At 33.5% G+C, this 11,644-nt stretch overlaps 1 protein-coding gene across 4 annotated transcripts in view; it reads left to right on the forward strand.

Annotated features, from left to right (window-relative positions):
• Positions 1–11,644, forward strand: part of Kcnt2 (potassium sodium-activated channel subfamily T member 2) — a 388,623-nt gene that overhangs the window by 361,062 nt on the left and 15,917 nt on the right. For 3 of the 4 annotated variants that reach the window (XM_026779914.1, XM_005348456.3, XM_026779915.1), the window contains one exon: positions 10,468–10,768. In XM_026779914.1, the coding sequence (XP_026635715.1) occupies positions 10,468–10,768 (301 nt within the window). Of the gene's footprint in view, positions 1–1,489; positions 1,511–10,467; positions 10,769–11,644 lie in introns of all 4 variants that reach the window. The other variant, XM_026779913.1, reaches the window with a different exon arrangement.

Raw genomic sequence — 11,644 nt, forward strand, 5'->3', positions numbered from 1 at the left:
GAGCTCAGTCCAGTGCTCCAGTGTGGGTCTCTGTCTCTATCGCCATCCATCACCAGATGAAGGTTCTATGATGATATGCAAGATATTCGTCAGCAATAAGATATCCTATTGCTATAGGATAGGGTCATTTCAGGTTCTTTATCCTCAGCTGTCCAAGGAACTAACTGGGGACCTCAGCTTGGGCTCCTGGGAGCCACTCTAGGTTCACTTTCAAAGAAGGAACCTTCCACACAATAGTTGACTGGAGTGACATTCAAGACATGTAGTGGTTCAGCAAATATGACTACAGATTTTGGAATAGATACAGATATTATTTAACTATACTGTAAATAAAAAAAACTCTTGTTATATGTAATTTAACATTTCCTTAGTTTTCTATGATTTTCATAGTAACATACCATACCATCAACAGTTTATAAAAATGGAAACTTCAGTGGTTGGAAAGATTGCTCTGTGGTAAAAAGTACATACTGCTCTTCCAGAAGAGGGTCATGTACTCCTGTGCATATACTCTCACATAGAAACATATTGATCAACAAAATATAAATAATGAAAAAGATCTTTTTAATAAAAACTTTATTCTGACATTTTTAAAGACTGTCTAGCCTAAAATCTCCATATTAGTAGGTTTGTTGTCTGGGGAGAGTCTACTTTGGAATTCTTGGGAATTTAAACAATGTGTCTTCCTCAGGACAGAAGGAGCAAGGTATTCTGGGATCACTAGAGCTTTCATGACCTATTCACTGTCTAGCACTGCTGCCTCTAAACACCCATTCATTTTTCCTGTGGCTTTCAATTTCACATATTCTTTAAAAGTGGAACATAAAAATTCAGTGTAATACAAATATTTCTGAATTGTTTGTAGTGATTACAAAGTAGATTTCTTTAGAATGTTGAGGTAGTCTTTACCTTTATGAGAGAAGAAAATCTTCAGGAAACTTCCTGAGGGTAAGTTACTCATAAATGCATATACAATCAATTATCAAGTAAGACATTTGTAAATTTAGTAAAATAACATCTTTATCAACAATATAAATATATTATATTAATAGAATAAATAGCAGTCCCTGTCTTGTGTAGCTACACAGATTGTAGTTAATTATAATGTTCCTGAATGTTAGTTCAGGCTGCTTTTGTATGTATTATTACTAATAATAAGTGTTAATGCAAATGGTTAGTAACAATATTCTCTTTTCCACAGAGTGGTTCATTTATTTTCTACCATTTATTTTAGTATCTATTATACTTAGCCAATTTTAATAAAGCAGAAACAGTCTGTTTTATTAAAATAATCCAAGGATAAGGACACAGAAAAAACATAGTTTACCTGACTTAGATCAAAAGTTTTACAAAAGTAAGCACATTATTGCATTCTGAGTGTAATATGGCTATATGTTGTATTTTGTCCTGGTTGCTGTTCCTTGTATGTACAGTTCAGTCATTGTCTAAACTGCATTTTGTGTATTTCTTTTTCCTTCCTTTGTGTCAGTCTCGAGAAATAGCATCGCAAGTAAGTATCATCTGTTTGTTGTATTCCTCAGTGTAGAATAGAAAACTAAATTTAGAAGTGCGTATAAAAAATATATCATACCGAAAGGTTCATCCATACTTTCTTTTCAAATTAGCGTATTTTATTATCCACAAAAGATTGTTAAATAGTATTGCATTTGTCTTTGTACTGCATTTATTAATTCACATTGGGCCCTTTCAGAATTTATCAGTTACATAATACTATAACAAACACTGAGAAATTAATGACCATAGCAACCAGCAGTCAAAAACATTTTTTTGTGGTTTTTTAAGTTCATAGTCTGTCCTGAAAGGATTATGGTGTGTAATTAGTTTGCATCTATTAAAAAGTTCAGAGCAAAAAAGCATAACTTAAGATACTAGTTGAAGCTTTGGAAAGACACTAAGAATAAAAAGGCATATTAATAAACTAAGTACTTTTTTCTAGATTTTTATTATAAGAATGAAATTTCAAGTTGTACTCACAGTTTATTATTTCGTTTATTAAAATTTATCATGGAAGACTTTTCAAAATGTTAGTTTTTAAGCATCCTGAAAAGTAGTAGTATTTTGACTTTTCAAAGTCTACAGATTAAGCAGAATTTAAACGAGTGTCCAGAGAACTCTAATCTTGTCTTCAGGGTGTCTGTGATCGGAGACCTATAAGCCAGTCTAAACAGATAGATTTCAGGAGCTGCTTTACTTGATGAGATGTGTAATAATGAACTAAGAATGTTCCTCCCAAATCCCTTTTGTGGTATTTCAAGTATGTAATATATTAATATTAACTTCATTCACAATGGCTTATGTAACACACATAGAGGTTATAGATGATTGTACCTTGAACTAACACTTTACAATTCCCACATTTCTTTCTTTCTTTTTTTATTTCTTTTTTGTTTTCTTTTCATATTTTTGTAAGTGTAGATGGCTTTCATTCCTGGCTACCCAGACCCAAATAATCACATAGAAACTATACTAAGTATAAGACTGTTTGTCCAATTGCTCAGGCATATTCCTAACTAGTTCTTACCTCTTAAATTAGTCCATTTATATTAGTCTTTGTGTTGCCGTGTGGCCATGGCATTGCCTCATCGTCTTGTTTCCTTGGCGACTGGCTGACATCTGCTTGACTCCACCTATTCTCTATATGTATCTCTGCTCGAATTTTCTGCCTGGTTTTACTCTGCTAAGCCATTGGCCAAAGCAACTTTATTTATCAACTAATAAAAACAAAATATATACAGAAGGACTACCCTAATAGTCTCCCCTTTTCTGTCTAATTATAAAGGAAGGTTTTACATTTAACATAGTAAAATTTACATATACAAGCAGTTATTAAGGAAGAATTATAGCTATAATATTTAGTCTATTTACATTTGGAAAATTAAGAAAAATGCTCTATCATCTATCCTATCTTTGTGAGCCTAAAGTTTGGTATCTAATTTTTATTTTATCGTAAATAAGAAAAGCCATAATTATAACTATCTAGTCTTTAACCCTATGAAAGACCCCAGAAAGATATAATACTACTTAAGTAAACAGGAAGTACATATATAAGCAACTTCCAAAGTTACAGAAACGACAGACATCTAACTTCCTGGACAATCACCTGAAGTTCTTTTGTAACTTTGGGCCATTCATCTTCAACTGTGGGAATATAATGTCTGACAGACTTTTCAGTGAAACAGATCTATTCTGTCTTATAATGGCAAAGTTTGTCAGATGCTTTCTTCTGTGTCCTGAAAAAAATATCTGGCAGTTTCTTCTATGAAGCAGAAACCCTGAGGGATCATCCTGTCTTTTGAATATTCATCATTAATTTTTCTGTGGGTCCTGCTGGTCAAGCAGTCCAGGCAAGAGCAGTTTTTTGCCCAAATGGATAGCCTTGTCACACTGAAAGCAAATTAAAAGTCTGTTCAATTCCCATCAACATTTCTACAGTAACTGGTGCTGCCAGAAGCAAGTATATCTTACTGTTGAGAAAAGCCTACGTTCTTAAAACATTTTAAATTCTATAGGTCTTTAAGTGTTGGAGATTATCTAACTGAAATATATCTTTTTATATCTGGAAAACTTAATTGACTACAAGTAAAACTATTATATTAATCTGTAATTTTTAATTATATATTACATTTGAAGTGAGATGTATAAAAATAATACCTTAAACAAAAGAAGTATGTATATTACAAAATTGACCTTAAATTTGTATCAATAAACCAAAGTCCATGACAGTGTAAAATAGGCATTTCCATATCATATTCACCCCTTTTAAAGAAAGAGATTGACTGTGACCATCAAGCATTTATCTCCAACCTCTTTTAATTTGAAAACAAATATTTATAAACAATATAGTTAGATGTAACACATGCCAGAATCTAGGTGACTCATTTTGTGATAAGATATGACCAGTGTGACTCTCTCTTCCTAGCTGTTTGGTGAGTCCAGTTAGATCACTTCCTTTTTGTATATATTTTAGGAAGCATCTACTGTATTAGGTTTCCATGCCCCCCCCCCGCAAACTAGCCCTTAGTTTTTCATGTCCCTCCCATATTATCTCTTTCATATCTGTCTTCTATTCTCCTTCCCATTTGATCCACTAACTTCAGACTTTACCATCCGCTCCCATCCATGTGTAACCATTTATTCTATTTGCTCTTCCTAGGGAGATCTAACACACACACACATACACACACAAACACACACACGCACACACACACACACACACACACACAGTAACTTACTATATATCTAACTACTGTGGTTGTGTGGATTGTAGCCTGCTTATTGAAGACTTAACACCTAACATTCACATATTAGTGAATATATATAAACTTTTCCTACTATAGCTGTGCAGTATAATTTGCGGCCAAGAGTGGTGATACTTCCAGCAATTCTTTCACTATTCAGGAGATCTTAAACTATTTAAGATATTTCTGTGTTTTTATAGTAGGCTGACTATGGGTTTTTCAAGAACTGTAAAGAATTGTGATGGAATTTTAATGAGATTTCCCTTTATTCTGATAATTACTTTTAGGACAATTGCAAATTTTATGATATTAATCTTACCTATCCATGATCATAGGAGACCTTTCCATCTTCTGGTATATTCTTCAATGTCTTAAAATTTTTATTATACAAGTCTTTTACTTGCTTGGTTAGGATCACCCCAAGAAATTTTTTGAGGTTTTTTTCAAAGCTCTTTTTCCCCTAATTTTTTTCTCAATCAGTTTGTCATTTGTATAGAGAAAGCCTACTAATTATTGTGTACTAAATTTGTTTCCTGTTACTTTGTTGAAAGTGTTTGTCAGCTGTAAGAGTTTACTGATGGATATTTTAGGGTATAATGATACAATTATATTATCTGGAAAAAAAGATACTTACTGTTTTCTATTTTTATCCCCTTGATTGATACCATCCACTTACTTTGGACTTCAAATACTCTAGTAAGTGGTAGGGAGAGAGTGGATTGGAGTAGAAATGCTTTGAATTTCTCTCCATTTGAGTTGATGTTGGCTATGGACTTTCTGTAAATTGCCTTTATTATGCTGATATATGTCCCTTGTATCCCTTTTCTCTCCAAAACCTGTATCATTAAGGGGTTTTGTATTCTGTTAAAGGTGTTTCTGTGTGTGCATGTGTGTGTGTTTAATTAGATGATCATGCACTTTTTTTGTATTTCAATTTGTAAATATCATAAATTTAATTTATCAGTTTGTGTATGGTGAGCCATTTGTGCAATGTTGGGAGAGAACCTACTTGACAACATGGATTATTCTTTTCATGTATTCTTATATTTGGTTCACAAGTCTTTCATGGAGTATTTTGCATATATATTCATAAGGGAAACTTTGCTGTAATCCTTTATTTGCTGGGTCTTTATGCGGATTTGTTATCAGGATACGTGCGAATCAAATAAAGAATTGGACAATTTTCCTTCTGTTTCTATTTTATGGAATAATTTGAAGGTTATTGTCCTTAACTTTTTTTATTTGAAACTCTGGTAGAATTCTGTGCCAAAGCCATTAGACCTGGAATTTTTTTGGTTTGGAGACATCTAGTTATAACATCTATGTCAATGGGTCTTATATATCTATTTAAATTGCTTTACTGGTCTTGGTTGGTGGTAGTATATTTTAAGAAAATTTCAATTTAAAAATTTTTCCAGTTTAGTGGAGTATAGGTTTTTAAAGCATGTCTATATAATTCTTTTAATTTCCTCAGTTTTGGTTATATCCTACTTTTGTCTCTAATTTTGTTAATTTTAGTATTTTCTCTCTACCTTTTACTTAATTTGTCCAATCATTTGTCAGTTTATTGATTTTCTGTAAGTACCATTTTTTTTTGTTTCATGTATTTTTTTGTATTGGTTCTCTGTTATTGTTTCTATTTTTAAATTGCAAAAATTGTATTTTTTTGGATACTTTCTGTTTTTGGATATGATTTCCTCTTTTTTTCCACAGATTTTTAGGGTTGTTGTTAAGTTATTATTATGACATTTCTACAGTTTTTGATGTAGGGACTTTAATGCTGTATTAATTTGCCTCTTTGAACCTCTTTCATTGTTTTTTATAAGTTTGGGCATGCTTATTTTCATTTTTATTCAATTCTAGAAGTACTTTAATTTCTTTCTTAATTTCTTCCTTGACTCAGGTTCTGTTCATTATTTCAGTTTCCACGAGTTTGTACGTTTTTCATTGATGTTGGCATCAGGCTTTAGTTCATGATGGTCAGATAGGTTGCAGTGGGTTTTCCTATTTTGTTTTGTTTGCTTGCTTTTTCCTTTTATTTATTTATTGTTTTATGTATTGAGACTTGCTTTGTTTCCACATATTTGGCTGATTTCAGAGAAACTTTCATGAACTTTTGAGAAGATATATTATTTTTGTGTTTGGGTGAAAATTTCTTGAAATATCTATTAGATTCTTTAGGTTTATAATGTCAGTTGGCCCCAGAATTTTTGTTTATATTTTGTCTCATTGATCTGTGTCCTGGAAAACGTGGTTTACTGGTTGCCCAAAGTCACTGTAAAAATCAGTGTGTGAGAGTCCAGTTACTGCATGAACTGGCTTTGTGGGACCTAGTCTGTTTGGATGCTCACCTTCCTAGACCTTGATGGAGGGGGGAGGATCTTGGACTTCACACAAGGCAGGGAACCCTGACTACTCTTTGAACTGGAGAGGGAAGGGAAGGGGGATGGGGGGAGGGAAATGGGAGGAGGTAGAAATTTTTTTCTTTTTATTTTTTTTAATTTATTTATTTATTAAAGATTTCTGTCTCTTCCCCTCCACCGCCTCCCATTTCCCTCCCCCAATTAATCCCCCTCCCTCCTCAGCCCGAAAAGCAATCAGGGTTCCCTGTCCTGTGGGAAGTCCAAGGAACCCCCACCTCCATCCAGGTCTGGCAAGTTGAGCATCCAAACTGCCTAGGCTCCCCCAAAGCCAGTGCGTGCAGTAGGATCAGAAACCCATTGCCATTGTTCTTGAGTTCCCAGTAGTCCTCATTGTCCGCTAAGTTCAGAGAGTCCAGTTTTATCCCAGGCTTTTCCAGACCCAGGCCAGCTGGCCTTGGTGAGTTCCCAATAGAGCATCCCCATTGTCTCAGTGTGTGGGTGCACCCCTCGCGGTCCTTTTTAAGTAAATCAAAATTTAAAAAAAATCAATGTGTGATTTTAGCTGTAGTACTGCTTCTTTTATCTATTCTGGTACCCTTCTTCTCTATGCATACATATGTTTAGAATTACAATTTCATTTTGGAGGATTTTTTCTTTGGTGAGCATGCTATTTTAGGTATAAATTATTTATTATTTTAAATACACATTTTATTATTTTTGTAAAGACATACATTTAGTGCTTTTCTAAATTATGACAAGTTTTGTGAATTTTAGAAAATAATGTGCCATTTAAAAATAAGAATTTAAATATGTAAAGACTTATTCTAACACACGTATAAAATTTTTGTAAACCATTTCACAGAATGTATATTTGTGATGGGGTAGAGATATACTTTAAAAAAAAAAGAGCACCTGATGTACAGGCATAACATTTTGAGTTGGCAACTGCAACACCCATCTCAAAATTTTGTGTGTAGCCCTTTATTTCTTATTATCAAGCATTGAAGATTGTGCTGATAAAAACATAAAAATACAGAGTTCTCTTACAGAGTAATTGAGAAGAACATTATAGAAAATATACATATATTTACTATAAGTATTTTTCTGGTCTTCCAATTCATTACATTTAACCAAATAGCAACGTTGTTACTCACTGTTTAATATCCATTTTCCGTTTGTACTTTTCTTTCCGGCAAGGTCACAAGCCACATTACTACGTATATAATGAACTCTGGCTGAGTTAAACCCCATGCCTTGACTCTTTGATTTAATAAGAAGACTGATAGACAAAACCAATGCAATAATACAATTTCTTTTTTCAGAAAGGAAAATTTAAATAATCAGAGAGTTTAGATTTTATAACCAAGAAAGGTAGATGTTAAATAGTCTGTGGAAATATAACCAAGTCTGGTGTGATCCCAGAATGCCTGCCTTTAATTGTCTATTATTCTAATCCTCAAACCAGAAGTTCAGGAAAAGTCCCTAAAGTGAAAACAGTGTTTCATTTCCTGTGCTGCAGTGTCTCCTGCCTGGGGATGCTTAGTCCAGCACAGAATAGAGTGAGAAACATCAAGGGAAGAGACAGTAGGAAATTAATTCACGAATAGATATCTTTTCACACAATAGACATGAGATTCAATAACAGGAGCATATCAGCAATGCTATTTACACTGTGGGTAAGCTTTATTTCTTATGAATTATTACTGTCATCACTTTAGTTCAAAGTTAGGGATGAGAATGTTTTCTCTGTATGGCAATGTGTTAGATAAATTTTCAAAAGGTTGTGAGGGGTAGAGGATGAATATTGCCATTTTATTTAAAATGTTTGGTTTTCATATTGCACCTGAAACAGCTCTCTAATTTACTCATCTCACTATAAAAGCTAACTATGCTTTTCATACATGGTATTCAAAGGAGAAAGAAATCCAAATGTCTAAGATTTGACTTGATTTTTCTAAAAAACAAAAAAAAACCAGAATTGTTCTCATTCCTTTTTCTTCTAGTTAAAGCAACATCTATAAAGAGATGTTTGCTCATTGTGTAGACTTACAAGAAAGATGACTTGCAATTGTAAATGATTGTATATGTGAAATTATGATGTCCCCTTTATAGGGGATTTAGAACAATGCTAAAGGTGGCCTTTTAAATATTGCTTTGATAAAATATACATACATTTTGATTCATATTTTAGATGTATGTATTTCACAGTATTTGAGCCACTGGACTAAGAAGAAACATTCACAAAGACAAATAATGTTTTAATTCTGCTTGTAATAACATCAAATTCTTCCTCTGTCCCTTAATATTTATCAGTGCGTGATTCCAAGGCGCAAACAATAAGTGATCTTATATGAACTCATGCACCAGGATGAGTTTCTCTGGAAAGTTTTACACAGAAGAATTTCAAGCATTTGTTCTTGTAGGACATATTACAAATACTACTGAATAATTGTAGATAGTCCTTACCAATGATAGATATTGCCTAATAATTTGTAAACTACTTGCACTTAAGGGGACTTAAGTTGTAATATTAACTCAGTGAAAACAAATAAGCTAAGATTTATAAAAGTATTCATGATTTAAAACCTTTAATGTTTCTAGCTTAAATTCAGACACATACAATCCAGTTTTTACATTTCTTTAATGAACTTTTCACAAAAACATATGAAGTTTAAATGTACTATTTTACGTTACACAAATACAGCATTGTTTTGTAATAGGAATCTGATGAATTGTTGATATTTTGGCTGGGCTTAGGTGTATAACTATTTCGTAGCTTGATGCTACAGTTGTGGGCATGCACTGAGCCTCATAATTTATATTCATATTTGGAGGATGTATTAGGTCTACTTCCTGACTTAAACTGGTAACTTAATTTCTATTACTTTGAAAGACAGTTGTGTGTAACTGTGAAAGCTGCAGCACCAGCAAGTTTTCAGACCTGGAGGGGAGCTCCACGGCAGATTCATGGGTCCAGAAGTTCTTTCCTGACATGTGCATGTTTCCATACAGTCTCATTGGCTAGGGTTCCATTTCATGTGACTGCCTTGTATGAAAAGTGTTAACACTGAAACAAAGAGAGGCTTTTACAGTACACAGCAGAATCCACAGAAAATGAACGGGTCAGGACACATGTGCTGAGTTTCCCCAGGGTTCGTTTTTCTATGGAGGACAGCATGATTTTCCTATAAGCTGTTATCCCTGAAGGCATTCGAGAAAAAGTGGACTTAATGTAGATATCCTGGAAGAAAGTTTAATCACAAAAGTGTTTTATGTGGTGAATAATGGATACATGAATTAAAAAAGCTGTTTGGTTTTTCTTAGTGCATACGAGAATTAAGAGAAATTCCCATCTTATAAAAGTCATCTCATGGTCATATACAGAAGGATCATTAATATAAAATAAATGAGATTTTTCCCAAACAGATTTTATATCAGTTTTTTTCATCTAAAATACTTGTGGCAAATGTAGCCTGCCTATTGCCTGGGCTGTACTTAAATGAAGTTATAAAATACATAGTTGTTTGTTTGTTGCAATTATCTGTGTGCTAGTAATCGGTTATAGGGGAAAAATAGGTTACACATGAGCACACATGACATTGTCTTTTCCTAAAATACTAATACTAAGAAGATCTAGATGTTTTAATTTATTCACAATAAGCTCCAGAAATGTTTCTACAAGTTAATTAGTAAAATATGATTAGAATGGAATGTGTTGATTTTCTTTATCCTGTGGAAAAGCTCATGTGTATACAATTACACCCAAGATCATAAAGGCGACTGATTTCAATTCTAGCAAAGACTTTTCCTCAAGATCTAATTACCAAAATGCATTTCTCTTAAAGTCTCAGATATCCATCAGTGTGGAAGAGTGGGAAGACACCAAAGATGCCAAAGAGCCAGGGCACCACCGCAGCATGCACCGCAACTCAACCTCCAGCGACCAGTCAGACCATCCATTGCTGCGGAGGAAGAGCATGCAGTGGGCTAGGAGGCTGAGCAGAAAAGGACCAAAGCATTCTGGGAAAACTGCAGAAAAAATAACCCAGCAGCGATTGAACCTCTACAGGAGGTCCGAAAGACAGGAGCTTGCTGAACTTGTGAAAAATAGGATGAAACACCTGGGCCTTTCTACGGTGGGCTATGGTATGCTTCTTAAAACTATACATGGAGTCTCAGTTTTTACTATTATTGGTCACACAGTCGGCTCTGATATAGGAAAGAACTAGATTTTTGTTAGGAAATACCTATACATGGCACTTTGATGAAAATCTCATATTTTGTGGAACTAACAAGATTATTGGTAAATGTTTTGCATTTATTTAGATCACTTGGCAATGTTTGAACCTATTACAAGAACACCCCATTTTTAATGTAAACAGAAATTTTGAGGTAGATTTAGTTTCCACCTTGGAGCTATGAAAACTTTTCGATTTTCTTACACATCGCTGAGATTTATAAATGCTTATTTTGGTGTAATTTTTCTTTTTTTCTCTCAAACAAACACACAAAAGACACAAACATCACACCCATCTAAGTTCTGGGACTTTCGATAAAATTAATTTGAAGTATTGTAAGTAACTAACTATAACAGCCATTGGAGAACAACAATGAACTTAAAAATTGTGTTTAGCTTCTTACCTAAAGACTTCAAAAGCTTTATTTATTTTCTATTTTGATATTCTAATATAATTATGACTTCTTCCTTTTCCTGTCCTTGTTCAAATTAGCCCATATACCCCTCTTGCTTTCCTTTAAATTCATGGCCTCTTCTTCCATAAACTGTCATTGTATTCATATACCTGTATGCATATATGTGTGTGTTCCTAAATATAACCAGTTCAGTTTCTACTAAGTCACTTGCATGTATGTTTTCTGGGCTGACAATTTAGCTCTGTACAGCCAACTGGTATGCTGTTCCCCAGTGAATATCAGCTCTCCAGATCCCTATTTTTCTCAGTTGTTCTTTTCTTAGGGATGAGGTCTTTTTTTTTTTTTTTTTTTTTTTTTTTTTTTTTTTTT

Source organism: Microtus ochrogaster, chromosome 6 (assembly GCF_000317375.1).
Source record: "Microtus ochrogaster isolate Prairie Vole_2 chromosome 6, MicOch1.0, whole genome shotgun sequence".
Classification (NCBI taxonomy): domain Eukaryota; kingdom Metazoa; phylum Chordata; class Mammalia; order Rodentia; family Cricetidae; genus Microtus; species Microtus ochrogaster.